At 44.6% G+C, this 17829-nt stretch overlaps 1 protein-coding gene across 3 annotated transcripts in view; it reads left to right on the top strand.

Moving 5' to 3' along the window:
- Nucleotides 1-8359: 8359 nt before the first annotated feature.
- Nucleotides 8360-17829, top strand: part of ARL6 (ADP ribosylation factor like GTPase 6) — a 49464-nt gene continuing 39994 nt past the window's right edge. Inside the window, exons 1-2 of one of the 3 annotated variants that reach the window (XM_008157628.3) lie at nt 8360-8532; nt 15311-15459. In XM_008157628.3, the coding sequence (XP_008155850.1) occupies nt 15337-15459 (123 nt within the window). In that variant the 5' untranslated portion in view covers nt 8360-8532; nt 15311-15336. Of the gene's footprint in view, nt 8533-14358; nt 14379-15310; nt 15460-17829 lie in introns of those variants that run through there. The other 2 variants (XM_054714058.1, XM_054714057.1) reach the window with 2 other exon arrangements.

Raw genomic sequence — 17829 nt, 5'->3', positions numbered from 1 at the left:
GCAGCATTACATACGTCATCTATTTGCTGAAAGAATATGGTGTTTAGCAAAACTACCTGCTGAGCAACATAATAAGATTTTTGTACAAAGTACAAATTACTAATTATTGTATTTTATTTTTCTATGATTTCCTAAGAGGCATTATCAGGGTCTTACAGATGGAGTAAGCCTGTTTATTACAATATCTATTAGCAAATAAAAGTTACAGTTCTGGTGGTTGAATTTGTTACTTTTTTGTATTTTATTGATGCATATTTAATATTTATTGTTTTAATATCTACTAAATCTAGATGCTCTTTAGATATATCAGTAATTCTGGATACAAAATCATAGGTGTAATTTTTCAAAATAATATCCTTAAGGTCAAGACAAATACACATAAGTCAATATAAATAATTGGTACATATTTTTGTAGTGATTTTATATGGGCAAAATGTTCTGTAACCTTCAAGTAAATTGTTCAGTGCAGAGGCACTACTGCGTACAAATTGCTAATCACCAAAACATACACATAATGTCTAACTGCTCAAACAGCTTTAGACCATCAGCATTCATTCCAAAACTTCCATTAAATTACAAATCAGGATTTTCCATATTATTTTTAAAGTTTCTGGTAAGAAAATACATAAAAAGTATCATGAATTAATCAGAATAGGATTGTATTCATCATCTCTCACTCGTACCTCTTTTATAATTCCACTACAGTTCCAAAAGCCGATATGAATTTTAAACTGGTAATAAAGTACCTGAAACTTTCTTCCCTTATACTGGTATCTTAAGTAGCTTTCAGAAAATCACATACCATTTTTAAAACTGCTTCATCTCCTAACAAAATGAAGAGAGCCAAACTAACTTCTTAAATCAAGTTGGAACAATTTTTATGCTGAGCCTTGAGTGTACTCTTGAAAGCTGTTTCAGTTGGCAAAGCACCAAACAACAGATTCAACATATGAAATACTTTTTTTAAAGTTGATATTTTCAAAACTGGCACTTTCTAGAATATTGAGTAAACTGGCTATTTCGTCTCTAATAATTATAAGCCATCACATCAACTAATTATTTATTTAGCTAATTTTTTGGTAAAATAATTACATATCTGCCTAAATTTACTGAAAAGTTAGATATTCAATCTCCCCATTATATTTCTAGTGTTAACATAAAAAACCATTGAAACCTGTAAAGAATTTTTGTGAGTTTATTTGAGCCAAACTGTGGACATATGCCAGGAAGGAGAACCTCAACGAATTGAGATAATGCTCTGGAGAATGGCAGGTTACAGCTGTATCTATACATTGCAATCAAAGGAAGGGACGTAGGTGAGTTACATGAAATCTATTGGTAATAGATTAGAGAGGCGGGAGAAAGAAAAGCGGGGGGGGGGGGTAGGAGGGAGCGAGGGGCGGGGGGATGACCCCTGGGATTGGATAAAAAGTAAAATGATGGACACATACTTAGGTGGGTGCAGGAACAATCCTATATAATAAAGAGGTAATGTGCAAATTGACCGTCACTCCAACACACAAGATGGCCACCCCCATGTGGACACAAGATGGCTGCCACAAGATGGCCGGCAGGGGAGGGCAGTTGTAGGAGATTAGGCCTGTAGGGGAAGGCAGTTGGGAGGGACCAGGCCTGAAAGGGATGGCAGTTGGGGGCGATCAGGCTGGCAAAGGAGGGCAGTTAGGGGGACCCAGGCCAGCAGGGGACAGCAGTTAGGGGTGACCAGGCCAGCAGGGGAGGGCAGTTGGGGGTGACCAGGCCAGCAGGGGAGGGCAGTTGGGGGTGACAGGGCCTGCAGGGGAGGGCAATTAGGGGCAACTGGGCCAGCAGGGGAGCAGTTAGGCCTCAATCAGGCTGGCAGGGGAGTGGTTAGGGGGTGATCAGGCTGGCAGGCAGAAGCGGTTAGGGGCAATCAGGAAGGCAGGCAGGCGAGCGGTTGGGAACCAGCAGTCCTGGATTGTGAGAGGGATGTCCGACTGCCTGGCAGAGGTACCAGATTAGAGAGGGTGCAGACTAGGCTGAGGGACACACACACACACACACACCCGTTTGTGCACTGGGCCTCTAGTTAACATGATAATGAAGGAATTTGTGGTATCTGTCCTGGTGCCCAGCACATTAGGTTGTGCCCTAAGGGGTCCAGAAAAAGGGAAGTTACAAGTTACCCAGACATTTCAAGGGTATGTAATTATAGATGCAAAGAGACAGATAGGCTCAGTTAAGGTAAAGGTTGGCCTTGTCAGTGAAGATACTGGCCTAGGACGTAACTGCCCACCATAACTGCTTTTAGTTAAAGTTTAATTTCAGACCATCCTTTGTGGTTACTTTAGGTCTCTGAGTTTGCAAGACTGCCATGCAGGCCTCCCCTGAGCTTGTCAGGTTAGCATGTGGCTCCTTTTGTCCACACTAGTTTTCACCAAATGTTTTGTACTAACTGAAAGGTTCAGGGTTGGGCCGGGGTCACACAGGATGGACTCAAGGCTCAGTGTAATAAAAATGATATTTATTCATGTCACCTGGGTGCAGGTGGACTGACTCGAGAAAGAGCCAGGGATGAATTGGGGAGGGAGCATGATTTTTATGCGCTCAGAGAGAGCTGCAGACAGGGCTTCAGCTTGACACTCCTATCAGGTCTATAGTTTTACGGCCTTGCCCTCTGTCCTTCTGCTGGCGCCAGACGTCCTTCCTTCCGGGGGCTGTAAGGAATTATGGCCTTCAGGCATTTCTGTAAAATAATCACTCAAGGGGAGCATGTTTGTGCAAGGCTTATAGAACGAGCTTTCCCTTTGACATTTGTTAGATTTTGTAAGGCTCAAGCCTTGTGTTCTCCAGTTAACCCTTTCACTAACCAAAAAAAGAACTCAACCTAGGGGCAGAATATAGCAACTCCAAACAGGAGAAATTAAGTCTGTCCACTAAAGTCTTCTAAAACATAAGATTTCTGCCTATGTTTAAGAGAAAGAATAAAAAAAGTCAAATTATGGCTAAAACCAAATTAGCTTCCATCTCTTATCCAAGTGAGTTATAATGCCCAGACACAAAGAGCAAGAAGTTAAAGAACCACCACACTTAAAAATCCTATCCATATAATAAATATTTCAGTACAAAAGGAAGACAGGAAATTATTTAACACCTACTATGTGCCAAACATGTATACTTCTGTTACCTATTTTTTCCTCAAAACCTCTAGATGAGACAAAGCGTCCTTTTAAAGATGAGGTTACTAAAGCATAATGGAGGATTAATTGGCTTAAGGTCACAGAATAAGGAAGAAAACATATATTTGCATACTCCATTACTACAAGGACATTTGTAAGTCGGTTCTTTTGGCTATGCAACTATCTAAGGGTTTTGTGGGGGTTTTTTTTAATATATTTTATTGATTTTTTACAGAGAGGAAAGGAGAGGGATAGAAAGCTAGAAACATCGATGAGAGATCGACCAGCTGCCTCCTGCACACCCCCCTACCGGGGATGTGCCCGCAACCAAGGTACATGCCCTTGACCGGAATCGAACCTGGAACCTTTCAGTCCACAGGCTGACGCTCTATCCACTGAGCCAAACCGGTTTTGGCAAGGGTTTTGTTTTTTGTTAGTTTTTGCATTTCAACAGCCACTAGCTCTGGCCATGTTTCTTTTTTTTTTCATTGTAAACATAACAGCCATATTTGGAAAAGTAACAAAAGAAAAAGCACCCCATAATTATATACATACAACCCTTCCCCCTTAATAACTTTTGTAAATTCTTTCTAGTCTCTTCTTTCATCCATTTAATAGGCCAAATTAATTACTAATTAGGTAGTTAATTACACTAGGTAGTTGGAGAGGGGATAAATCCTATACTTATGGTAACGAGGTAGATGAGAAATGAACCCTCTTTGAAGAACTTTTAAGTCAGGAACACCATTCATTGGGGTGGGGGAGCATATAGGAAGATGGAAAGGTTTACAGAAAACAATTCTAGACCTTTAAAACTATTGCATCTGTGTACCCGGGACAATCAATGGGTCCGTGCTGCCTGGCACTACCTGAGCCAATTAAGCAGAGACAGGGTTGAATCCTATAGGAGCATTTATTCCAATACTGCCGGCAGTATGAGACAGCAGCTTGTCATCCACAAAAAGAAAAATCTGCTCTGCAGCCCCTCATAAACCAGCTGCTTATATAGGGTAGGACAGTGGTTAGCAAACCTCGGCTAGCAAGCCACATGCGGCTCTTTGGCCCCTTGAGTGTTCTAACGCCACTTCTTCAAAATAGACTCGCCCAGGCTGAAAACTGACTTCTGCACATGGGCCACGAAGTTGCAATCGCACTGAACGTGCGTATTTTGTGGAAGAGCCACACTCAAGGGGCCAAAGAGCTGCAGGTGGCTCGCAAGCCACGGTTTGCCGACCACTGGAGTAGGACAAAGACTAAAGTGGAAGTAGGGATGACAGACATGGGGAAGTAGGCTATGCAGGCTGTGGTGGGACTCCATTGTTTGGGCAACAAGGCTGTTAATCTTTCCAAGATAATAGGAAGGTCTTGAATGAGAATGGACCGCATTCCAAGGTTGACTCCCAAGTCCTGTTTTTCTCTTGCTGCTTTTAATATTCTCTCTTTGTCTTTTGCTCTTGGCATTTTAATTATGATGTGTCTTGGTGTGGTCCTCTTTGGATTCCTTTTGTTTGGGGTTCTCTGCACTTCCTGGACTTGTAAGTCTATTTTTTTCACCAGGTGGGGGAAGTTTTCTGTCATTATTTCTTCAAATAGGTTTTCAGTATCTTGCTCTCTCTCTTCTTCTGGCACCCTCATTATTCTGATGTTGGTACACTTGAAGTTGTCACAGAGGCTTCTTACACTATCTTCAAGTTTTTGGATTCTTTTTTCTTTTTGCTTTCCCGGTTGAGTGTTTATTGCTTCTTTGTATTTCAAATCTTTGAGTTGATTCTTGCGTTCCTCTAGTCTGCTGTTGGGTCTCTGTATAATATTTTTTATCTCAGTCAGTGTATGTTTAATTTCTAGTTGGTCCTTTTTCATATCCTCAAGGTTCTCGCTAAATTTATCGGCCTTATCTAGGAAATTCTTGAAAAACCTTATAACCGTGGTTTTGAACTCTATATCCAGTCATTTGTTTTCCTCCATTTCTTTCGTTTGTGATCTGTTTCTTTGTCTCCACATTTTCGCTGCTTCCCTGAGTTGATAGAGTGGCTTTGTGTGCTAGGTGTCCTATATGGCCCAGTGGCTCAGCCTCCCCAATTACCGGAGTTGGGCACTCTTGGTGCACCCCTTTGTGGACTGTGTGTACAGCCTTGTTGTAGTTAGGTCTTGATTGTTGTTGGTGTCACTGGGAGGAATTGACCTCCAGGCCAATTGGCTGTGAGGATCAGCTGTGTCTACACAGGGAGAACTTCTGTGCTGGCAGTCCTCTCAGCGCACTCGTGCACGTGTGCCTCTAGACCTCTGCCTTTCACGGCTCCCCTGAGTTTCCGCCTGACAGCCCAGAATCCCCTCGTATAAGCCTGGGTCCCCAGGGCCTCGCCCAGAACTGGGGTTCAGTGCAGTCAGAAATGGGGTTCAGCGCAGTCAGAAGCTTTTGTCTCCTTCCCGCTAGAGAAAGCCAGCCAGGCACTCAGCCGCCCGCACACGTGTCTCCATACCTCAGCCTTTTGCAGCTCCTTTTATACTCCGTGTGCTTTCCTCTTTCCTTCTAGTTGTAGAATTTCCACTCAGCCAGCTTTCCTATGGTTCTGGATGATGTTCGTTTTGTCTTTTAGTTGTAGTTTTGAAATTGTTGTGTGAGGCAGCAGTTTAGGTGTTTACCTATGCTGCCATCTTGGTTTCTCCAGAATGTCCTTTCTTTAATAAGAACAAGGCAATCATGGTTAATAGAGCATGATTAATATTTCCCATAAGCATAACCAGTCCTCAATATTCTTTTTGCCCTAACATCTGTAGTCTCAATTTTGGCAAGCATAGTAAAATGTGGAAAACGTGTATCTATCTATCTATCTATCTATCTATCTATCACCAGGGTCTGTAACGACCAAGGCTCGACCAAGCAGATTGCAGCTGGTGCCAGCCCAGAGACCTACCCAGCACTGACTACCAAGGGGGCTGCAGATCAGGCCCAGAGAGAGGCCTGCAGAGAGAGGCAGGGTCTGATCCCCAGCCTCCGTGGCAGCTGTTGATCAGCCGTTACCTCTGTCCCAGCCTCACCAGCAGTTGCGCCATTTGAATAGACCCAGAGATAGGCCCCGAGATTCTGACTGGCATAGAAACCAACCAATCAGAACCAAATCTGGGTGAAGTGCCAGGAGCCAATGGCTGCCTATGAGGTGGAGCTTTTGACTCTGACTGGCATAGAAACTGACCAATCAGAACCAAATCTGGGTCAATTGTGAGGAGCCAATGGCTGCCTAGGAGGTGGAGCTTTTGACGCTGACTGGCATAGAAACCGACCAATCAGAACCAAATATGGGTGAAGTGCAAGTTGCCAAGTCTGCCTAGGAGGCGGAGTTTTTTTATGCTGACTGGCATAGAAACCAACCAATCAGAACCAAATATGGGTGAAGTGCAAGTTACCATTGGCTGCCTAGGAGGCGGAGCTTTTGACGCTGACTGGCATAGAAACCGACCAATCAGAACCTAATCTGGCGCTGAAACCGGTTTGGCTCAGTGGATAGAGTGTCGGCCTGAGGACTGAAGGGTCCCAGGTTCGATTCCGGTCAAGGGCATGTACCTTGGTTGCAGGCACAGCCCCATTGCGGGGTGTGCAGGAGGCAGCTGATCTATGTTTCTCTCTCATCGATGTTTCTAGCTCTCCTCTCTCTTCCTCTCTGTAGAAAATCAATAAAATAAAAAAATAAAAAATAAAGAACCTAATCTGGGTGAACCGCGAAGGCAGAACCTAAGGTGGGGGCTCAGGAGGGGTTTTAAGGGCAACAGCTGTTTGGTGTAAGAGGTAAGAAAGCGGTTTGGCAGTATAGTGCATATGGCTGACTATCAGTCCAGATTAGGGATTATGTGTTTTTGTCTGCCAAGAGCATCTCCTCCTGCTGAAAAAGGCTCCCCCTCCCCCATTTAAGCAATCCTATCCTATATAATCTATCTATACTAATAAAAGGGTAATATGCTAATTAGACCGGGTCAACCGGCCATCTTCCGGATGTCCAACTTCCTTCCAGACAAAGCCATGGTGGTGGGGCCGAGGCAGAGGCAGTTGGGGGCAACCAGGCCGGCAGGGGAGGACAGTTTGGGGCTAGATTAGGCTGGCAGAGGAGGGCAGTTGGGGGGGGGGGGGTGAGATCAGGCTGGCAGGGGAGGGCTGTTAGGGGCAATCAGGTAGGTAGGCAGGTGAGCAGTTAGAAACCAGCAGTCCCAGATTACGAGAGAGATGTCCAATCCCTGTGGGATCTGGCCTAAACTGGGCAGTCGGACATCCCCCAAGGGGTCCCCAATTGGAGAAGGTGCTGGCTGGGCTGAGGGAACCCCCCATCCCCCTGCACGAATTTCGTGCACTGAGACCCTAGTGTCACAATATTTTCAATTAAAGGATCATTTGTTACTATAAAATCCCAGTTGCAAATTAAGGTGGCTAACTTTAAACACTGAGACTACTAATGTTTTTCTGACCACCTCTGGGTTGATTCTGGGGACTGTAATCCCCTCACAGATTATGCCTCCTGGAAATCTCTGCACATCAGACAGCTGATAAGCCAGGATGCAGGCATTCTTCTTTGGCGGAACAATACCTGTGAGTTCATCTCCTCTCCCAACCTACATTAACACCTTTACTTCGCCAGCATCCAGGGTCCGAGGCTTATCAGAGCCCACAAGAGGATGGGTGCGCCGGGAAGCTGGGCGTCTCCCGCACACATCTGGCCTCAGAGGACACAGTGCGTCCAATGGTCGCTGCCACCACGCTGGGCCCGTGCCCGGCAACGGCGCTGACTCCTCCGCGTCCAGGGCGCCGCCCGCACAGCCCGCCACTCGCATAGCCCGCCGCCCGCACAGCTCCCCCGGGCGCTGATATTCCACAAACACCGGGGCGGAGAGCAGGGTCCTCAGCTACTGCAGGCGCCACACGCTTCCCAACATGCTGTGCGTGCCTACAACTCCCATCATGCCCCACGGGACGGCACGACTCCTAGCGGGGAGGGAGGCGGCAGTTGCCACGCCAGCGCGCTCCCGCCCGGGGGACGCTCCGCGGGAGGCCTTTTCGCGAGCTCTTCCCGACGCTCAGCGGGGGGACGGCGCAGACTCGCTGTGACCTCGGAGGAAGCGCGGCTTCGGGGCCGGAAGCGCCTCCGGTTGCCAGGGGAACGCCACGCGCCCGAGCTTCTGCCCGCTGCCTGACGCTCGGGCCGCTGAGTGGGCGGCTACTGTTCTCCCAACTTGCGGAGGCGGCTCTGCCCGGGACCAGAGATCCCTCCGTGGAGGCAGAGAGCGGGAAAGGCCGCCGCAGGCTCCCGTCCCAGAGACGGACGCGCCAGGTCGTCCACTCGCGTCCCTCACCACCTCCGGGGCCCGCGGGACGCACCTCCAAGACCAGGTATCGCCCACCTCCAGGGTGTGTAGCCACGGCGCCCCTCGCCCTCCCCCCGCCCCGCCCCGCCTGTGTCAGGGCTGCTCTGCCCGTGTTTTTCTCTCTGTGGTTATGTTAATGTGTGAGAGGTGGGAAGGGACAAGTGTACTCATGCGGTGAGTACTTAGGGACCCAGAAAACGCATTGAACTAGTTTGGGCAAATTTTTGTGTTATTGTGTGGCGTTTTTTTTGTTTGTTTGTTTTAGTACTGTCCACTTTGGGTGTTTTTACTCGGTGTGTGGGAAGTATAATTGAATTTTCATAATCAAAAACTGAAAGGCGGATAAAAATGTCAATTTGAGATAGAGTGTGCCATAATTCACGCTAGAAACATTTTTTAAAGTTTACAAAGTACAACTCATAGTGTTTTCTTTGCCTGACCACTGTCTCTGCAGCTTATCTTCTAAGTTCTTAGTTGTGAATGAAATCCTAATTCTTGAGGACTTTTCTGGCAACAGGTAATCCTTTAGAAAGCGGTTTCTCGGATAACAGCCCAAAGATTTTGGTTAGCTGGTGTGCAGAGGGAGGAAAACAGTAAGATACGAAACTGGAAAGGTACATTGGAGCCAAATTGTGAACAACCTTAACAGCTGTGCCTGATAGTTTGGAATTTATTCTGAAAGCCAGTAGTTCTCAATAGTGACTATACATCAGAAACACTGGGTAGCTTTTTAAAATGCAGATGTCTGATCCCATCTTCAGAAATACTAATCCAATAGTGTGCAGAAAACTTTAATTGTATTTCTCACAGTACACTTAGGACAGGATAAATAAATGTTGAGTAGTTTGAATTATCTTTTTCCCCCCTCCTTTCATGCACACAAGAGTAACCTTACAGAAATATATAATTACTAAGAAATAGAAGCAGCCGAAACCGGTTTGGCTCAGTGGATAGAGCGTCGGTCTGTGGACTGAGGGGTCCCAGGTTTGATTCCAGTCAAGGGCATGTACATTGGTTGCGGGCACATCCCTGGTGGGGGGTGTGCAGGAGGCAGCTGGTCGATGTTTCTCTCTCCTCGATGTTTCTAGCTCTCTGTCCCTCTCCCTTCCTCTCTGTAAAAAATCAATAAAAATATATTTTTAAAAAAGAAAGAAAGAAATAGAAGCATATGGTAATCCTAATAAAAGAGTAATATGCAAATTAACCATCACTCCCCTACGCCCACAAGCCAATCAGAGCGAGTATGCAAATTAACCCAACCAAGATGGCTGCAGCCACAGAGAGCTGGAGGGAGGCTTGGGTTTTCCTGGCAATGGAGGAAGCCAAGCTTTCTGCACACCCTGGCCAGACCGAGGCCTCCAATCAAGGGTACAAAGTTTCAATTATAGAAGGTAAATAAATTCCAACAGAAATGGCGGCAGCCACTGAGCTGGAAGAGCAGGAGGCTAGGGTTGCCCCGGGCGATGGAGGAAGCCAAGCTTCTGCAGCTCTGGCTGGCCCAGGCCTTCACTCCAGGCTACAAAGTTTCAATTATAGAAGATACATAAATTCCAACAGAAATGGCTGCCGCCACGGAGTGAGCAGGAGGCTTAGCTCTGCTCCAGGCTACAAAGTTTCAATTGTAGAAGGTAAATAAATTCCAGATACCAGGGCCTCCACTTAGGTCGCCAGGGGGCGTGGCTGGCCTGCAAACCACCACAGGCCCCTCACCCAGGCTGCTCCACGCCCCAAGGGAACCCCACCCTGATCCGGGACACCCTTCAGGGCAAACCAGCTGGCCCCCACCTGTGCACCAGGCCTCTATCCTATCTAATAAAACAGTAATATGCAGATTGACCATCACTCCAACACACAAGATGGCTGCCCCCATGTGGTCAAAGATCCTGCCCCCATGTGGACACAAGATGGCCACCACAAGATGGCCAACAAGGGAGGGCAGTTGGGAGGGACCAGGCCTGCAAGGGAGGGTAGTTGGGGGTGATCAGGCCTGTAAGGGAGGGCAGTTAGGGGTGACCAGGCCAGCAGAGGAGGGAAGTTGGGGGAAAACAGGCTGGCAGGGGAGCAGTTAGACATCAATCAGGCTGGTAGGGGAGTGGTTAGGGGGTGATCAGGCTGGCAGGCAGAAGCAGTTAGGGACAATCAGGAAGGCAGGCAGGCGAGCAGTTGGGAGCCAGCAGTCCTGGATTTAGGCCCACTGGGATCGGGCCTAAATGGGCAGTCGGACATACCTCGAGGGGTCCCAGATTGGAGAGGGTGCAGGCTGGGCTGAGGGATGAATTTCATGCACCGGGCCTCTAGTTGTTTATAAAGCAACTTCAATAAATGTAATTACACCTTTTAGAACAACTGACTGCTCTTTTAAATTGTATGTCACAGGCATTGGGCGTTTGATAATCCATGAAAAGGGGATGGAAAATCACAATCCAAGTTTCTATGAAAAATGAATATTCAATATCAGGCTTTTGACTATTGATGCTTTATAGTAGATGCCCAGAGGGGGATCATGTGAAAAGTCATCATGTTTTTTAAAATTGGTTCAAAATTGTATGGAAAACTATATATGTATGTCTTTATATCCGTATTTTACTACAATAAACAACAAAGTGAATTATAGCAAATTTACTTTGAATTAAAATTGTGTGAATTGTTTTATGATATCAAAAGGCTAGCTTAAAGTAGATTCTACAAATGCTTATCCTTAAGCTGAGATAAAAAGGAATAGATTGAAAGAAATTTAAATCTCCAACACAAGGAGAAAAATTGATTGAAGTGGGACAAAGGGAGTACCTGACATCAACCCCATTCCTTGGGTAAGGCAACTGGGGCTCTTTTATAAGGCCCCATGCTTGGATGGGTCACTGCACCCTTTTTCCCTACACGTTATTAGAATTCCAATTTGAAACTTCTATCCATAGTGATCTCCCAAGGGTCCTAAGCAAAATTGATGATGCAGCCTCCTTTGAAATGCAGTTGTCTTGGAAGCCTTTTATGATTTAAGTTGCTGGAGCCTCACATCCTTCAAGGTCTGACCTGGTCTGGGATGGTGTGGGATAAAAAATACTGAAGGAGCTGTAAGATGACAAGCTTCTGGAACCTTAGATGGAAGTGAGAATAAATCAAATAAATGAGGTTAATATTCAGAGAACTTTAAAAATCATGGTTAGAGAGTAATAGGAAATAGTTGAAACACCTGTGTATTATTGTTACTGCTATAGCAGTCCCTATAGCAGTTAAGGGCTGACAAAGGAATATATTTCTTCTCCCACCCACATAATAATGTTTGGGTAGGTGACGGACCTAAAGGAAACACCTTTGGGAAGTTTCATTTGGAAACCTAACATCTAAATTGGACAGTACCTTAGAAGGATATGAACAAGGGACCACATAGTAAGCAATATGTTTTAAGTAAGCAATATCAGCCTTTTTATTTGACTTCAAAATACTTCTGTTTGGATTTCTAATGGAGATTTTTTTAAGGTTTGCATTGGAAGGATTTTTTTTCCCCCCCAAAGAATCCTATCTAATAAAAGAGCAATATGCAAATTGACCGTACCTCCTCTACACCCACAAGCCAAGCCCACCAGCCAATCAGGAGTGAGTATGCAAATCAACCCAACCAACATGGCTGCGGCCACGGAGCGAGCAGGAGGCTTGGGTTTCCCTGGCAATGGAAGAAGCCAAGCTTCCCACACGCCCTGGCCGGCCCAGGCATCCGCTCAAGGCTACAAAGTTTCAATTATAGAAGATAAATCCCAGATACAAGGGCCTCTGCTTGGGTCACCAGGGGGCGTGGCTGGCCTGCAAACTACCACAGGCCCCTCACCCAGTCTGCCCCACACCCCAAAGAAACCCCCACCCTGATCTGGGACACCCTTCAGGGCAAACCAGCTGGCCCCCACCCATGCACCAGGACTCTATCCTATCTAATAAAAGAGTAATATGCAGATTGACCATCACTCCAACACACAAGATGGCTGCCCCCATATGGACACAAGATGGCCACCACAAGATAGCCATCAGGGGAGAGAAGTTGGGAGGGACCAGGCCTGCAAGGGAGGGCAGTTGTGGGTGATCAGGCCAGCAGGGGAGGGCAGTTGGGAGGGACTAGGCCTGCAAAGGAGGACAATTGGGGCAATCAAGCCTGCAGGGGAGGGCAGTTAGGGGTGACCAGGCTGGCAGAGGTGGGAAGTTGGGGGCAACCGGGCCTGCAGGGAAAGGCAGTTGGGGGTGACCAGGCCTGCAGGGAGGGCAGTTAGGGGTGACCAGGCCTGCAGGGGAGGGCAGTTAGGGGTGACCAGGCCTGCAGGGGAGGGCAGTTAGGGGCAAATAGGCTGGCTGGGGAGCAGTTAGGTATCAATCAGGCTGGCAGGGGAGTGTTTAGGGGGTGATCAGGCTGGCAGGCAGAAGCAGTTAGGGGCAATCAGGAAAGCAGGCAGGCAAGCAGTTGGGAGCCAGCAGTCCTGGATTGTGAGAGGGATGTCCGACTGCCTGTTTAGGCCCGATCGTACCGGGATCAGGCCTAAACGGGCAGTTGGACATCCCTGGAGGGGTCCCAGATTGGAGAGGATGCAGGCTGGGCTGAGGCACACACAACCCCGTGCAGGAATTTTGTGCACCGGGCCTCTAGTGAATTAATAAACAAATGAACACGTCAGGGATGAGTTAAAGAAACTTTTACAATATTTAAGAAAACTAGATTAAAATCTAAGATCAGTATTTACTTTCTTAAAATACTACTTAACAGGCTACTTCAGATACATTGCAGTTTAAGAAAACAGATATTGCCCTAACCAGTTTGGCTCAGTGGATAGAGAGAGCATCGGCCTGCGGACTGAAAGGATCCCAGGTTCGATTCCAGTCAAGGGCATGTACCTTGGTTGCGGGCACATCCCCAGTAGGGGGTGTGCAGGAGGCGGCTGATCGACGTTTCTCTCTCATCGATGTTTCTGACTCTCCCTCTCCCTTCCTCTCTGTAAAAAAATCAATAAAAAATATTTTAAAAAAACAAAACATATATTTATTAAGGTTTGATAAAATTGTGTGAGTGTTTGTGCATGTGTATATATTATACATAAACTTCTTCCTAAATGAATTTGTAGTGACTTACCAGAGATACATACATACATACATGTAAGGACTATGGAAAAATTAAGATAAATACAAAATGTCCAAAAAAAAATTTATATACACTTTTAAACAGCTGATAGCTCAGTTTTGAAAATGAAATGTATTTTTTAACATGTTTTTATTGAGAGGAAGGGAGAGGAATAGAGAGATAGAAACATCATTGATTGGCTGCCTCCTGCATTCCCCCTACTGGGGATCAAGCCCACAACCTGGGCATGTGCCCTAACTGGGAATCGAACCAGTGACCTAGTGGTTCAAGGGTCAGCGCTCAACCACTGAGCCACACCAGCTGAGCGAAAATGAAATGTATTTTAATAACACTGCCTTTATAATTATTCAAGGTTTGTGTAGACATTTTGGAAGGACATCCTATATATCAGAATTCTTTGTTTCTAATGATAGAAAATGTAACCTAAACTGAATATAATCAAGCAAACAAACAAAAACATGAATTTAATATTTATTACTTCATATTCTTGCAAAATAAAACATTGGAGCTGGCTTCAGAAAAAGATTTGGCCAGTGGGTTCAAATAATGTAGCCAGAGTCTCAATTTTTCTTTCTTTTTTTCCTTTTTTTCTGGGGGGGGGGTGGGGCGGGAGAGGGGGCTTTGTTGTTGTTGTTAATCCTCATCCCAGGATATTTTTCCATTGATTTTTAGAGAGTGGAAGGGAGGGGGAGAGAGAGAGAAATATCGATGTCAGAGTCACATCGATTGGTTGCCTCATCAAGCCTGCAACCGAGGTAAGTAACCAGACTCAAACCCGAATTCCTTCAGTCCTCCGGCTGATGCTCTAAGGTTTAGAGTCTAAGCCAAACAGGCTAGGGCAAAAAAAATTTTTTTTAATCCTCACTCAGGGATATGTTTTCTATTGATTTTAGAAAGGAGAGAGAGAGAAAAAAAACATCTATGTGAGAGAGAAACATCAATCAGTTGCCTCCCGCAAGTGCCCTAACCCAGAAGTTAACACACCACCTTTCGGTGTACCACACTCCAACCAACTGATCCACGCTGGCCGGAATTCTCTTTTTTTTTTTTTTTTTTTTTGGGGGGGGGGGGGGGCGGCGGGGGTCTGCCTCCTACTTCTAAGCTTCAGCCTTAGGCTCCACATTAGGGGTGGGGGACGTCGGCCTGCAGGTTATATAAGGTCCAAGAAATCATTTGGTCTGGGGTGAGTTAGTTAAATGTTTAACCAAATATAGCAGGCTAATTTTTAAGTTGATAATTTTGTATGGCCCTTGAATGATGTTATAAATATCGAAATGGCCCTTGGCAGAGAAAGGTTCCCCACCCCTGCCATGAACCCCATTGCCCATACATTGTTCCACATTTCCAGATAAGGCTGCAGATATTTTCCTGTATCACAAATGGTGGACTCCACAGATACTCAGTTTAACCACGATTTCTTCTTAAATATTACAAAATTACAATGATAAATGTACAGCTATTTCAAGGGCATTATTCTATGTTGCCAGGGGTTATAAGCTGCCAATCTGCATTTCAGTTAAGGCTCCTTTCTGGTAATCAGCTTATACTCTGTGTACTAAATGCTAAGCTACATTGACATGGTTTTCACATCATTGTGTCTTTACATTATTAAATTTTTATATACATGCTCATGTTTTCCTTACTTAACGTGCCTGTGGGTAACGTATCTTTTTTTCCTGACTTGCAGCAGGTTTGCACATATCTGATCGCATTATGGGGTTGCTGGACAGACTGTCGGGGCTGCTGGGCCTGAAGAAGAAGGAGGTCCACGTTCTGTGCCTGGGGCTGGATAATAGCGGCAAAACAACCATCATCAACAAACTCAAACCTTCCAATGTGAGTGTCTTTGTTAGACGTTTTATGTATTTTCTTCTAGAGAAAGTTAAAATGCAAAATTATTTTGCCGTTATAACTTCATGTAGTCATGTTATGAAATCCTCTTAACAGTAGGGGCGGGGAACTGATTACGTAAAGTAATAAGTATCAGGAAGCCATCGTTTGCAGTATATTTTCCCCAGGTATATAGGTAAACCTTGATTATTTAAACTGGTATATTTACCAAATGTCTTTTTGCCCAGTTTACTTTCAGCTAGTCTTGCTGTCTTTTTGGCTCTCTCTTTATAAGAAGAGCAAAACAAAAGGAAAGGTGAATCATTTTTACAGGTTCTGTGGATAATTAGGCAGTTTCCCATGAGTATGGTATGCATATCAGTAGTAATAAGCAAGATGACTTTTAAGTCATTTAAGTAATAAGTGTGTAAGTTTATTGTTTTAATAATTGAAAACTATATAAAGCTAGCACATTTACCACATGACGCATAAGTTAAAGCTAGTTTCTGCTACATATAAAGAAAACCCACATAATAGTGGACTAAAGAAAATAGAGCCTTCTTTTTCTATCCTCTAAATAAGTCCAGAGGAGGTATTCCAGGGCAGGGATGGCAGATACATGGTACCTTCCATTTTTCTGCTCTGCCGTTTTTAGTGCCTGGTTTTCATCCTCAAGATCTCCACATGGTCCCTTTGGTTAACTATCATATCTATATTCTAAGTCACAAGGAGGAGAAAAGACCGGACAAAAGAATAGGCCTTCTTCCTGAATAAGCCTTTTGGAAGAACTTACCCAAACGCTCCAACTAATGACTCTTAGGCCTCACTGGCTACTCCTATCTGTAAATAAGGCTGGATCTTTTAAGTAGAACATATATTACTGCTTTTAAAAATAATAAAGGTCCTGAAAGTATAGAAGAAGGGGGAAATGGATATTGGGAAGACAGCCAACAATTACAGTTATAAAGACTTTTACTTAGGTAAAAACTATTAGTCAGTTAATTTCACTTAAACCATTAGCTGAATGAAAAGATAACATGGACTGTCCAGATGGCGCAAACATTAGGAAGCTGGTACTCTTAATGACAATGACTAGAGAGTGAGGATATTGCCCCTAAATATGGTGCTTAAAGGTGACTTCACTGCCTCCAAATAGTGCTTCAGGTTGGGTAGAATGACTTCTTGCTCCGTTTTCTTTTGCAACAACTTCAGTTTTACTTCTATTTAGTTGGAGATTGCTTTGGAATTAAGAAAATGCCATTATTTCTTTTCTTCTGGTCATTATTCCCTACTTCTACATAGATGAGTTTGCCGTTTAAAAACAACTAACAACAGGTGTATTTTCAGGTGGGAGTTAGTTTGAAGTAGCTGGGATAAGAAGCTGAAAATGGATTTGGAAGGTAATATAGATGTTTTAAGGGGACTTCCCAGCTGAGTTGGGAATCATTGAGGTACACATGCTGAAATTAGGCAGAGGTAAAAAAAAAATACCAGCTTTATTGAAAAGGTTGATTTTGGAGGGCAAAGTTTAAGTCTGGCCAGAGGACTTGCGAACACTCTCTTGAATTGAAATTTAGCCTTCTAAACGTTCAATGTTTCCTCCTTAAGGAAGGATCTAGCTCTTCTAGGTCTACCGCATAGCTAAGAACAGGTGAGAATGCATGCTTGGCAAAAAGCATGTGGTTCTCAAATGAGATAGACAGACAGACAGACAGACAGGCAGAACCAAGGATATTCAGTTCCATTTTACAAATTGAGCAAAGAAGTCATGGAGAGGAATAAATTGGGATAGGGGAGATAGAGAAACTAGGAATCTCATTGTCATGGAGTTTTCTCTATATGGAAACGGAAAAGGAGATTCTTCCCCAGTAAGGAAAAGAACGGGTTAAAAAGCCAACATACATGGGAGTCTGTCTTCTGACCTAGGTGATTATAAGAAATTTCTTATCAGTCCTTAAGAGGAAGATATAGCATTCTATCTAATTGGATGGGGTCCAGAATTGAATTGAGAGAACAATGGAAGTATGGTTAAAAAAAAAAAAAAAAAAGTAGAACCATACTCAACTGGCCTCAAAAGGAAATTTTTTAAAAAATTGTCTCAGGTAAGTACAAAATGATGAAAACCAGAGCCACAGTTAATAGCCCCCCAATGGACCAACCCCCAAGTGTCTACTATACTCAAATTGAGAGAAATAATATTCAAAGAACAAAATAGAAATTACAGTCTGTTCCTCTATCATCCCCAAAGTATAGTGATTTCTATCCCAAGACATGGTTATTACCATAGGCATAATCTTTGATATGGGTAGGAATAGCTTTCTCCCTAAACATTATTGGTCCTTTGAAGACACTTGCTCTTATTTTTTAACTTGAGAA

The sequence above is a fragment of the Eptesicus fuscus genome, chromosome 3 (assembly GCF_027574615.1).
Source record: "Eptesicus fuscus isolate TK198812 chromosome 3, DD_ASM_mEF_20220401, whole genome shotgun sequence".
Lineage (NCBI taxonomy): Eukaryota > Metazoa > Chordata > Mammalia > Chiroptera > Vespertilionidae > Eptesicus > Eptesicus fuscus.
This window is presented reverse-complemented; position numbering and strand designations above follow the sequence as displayed.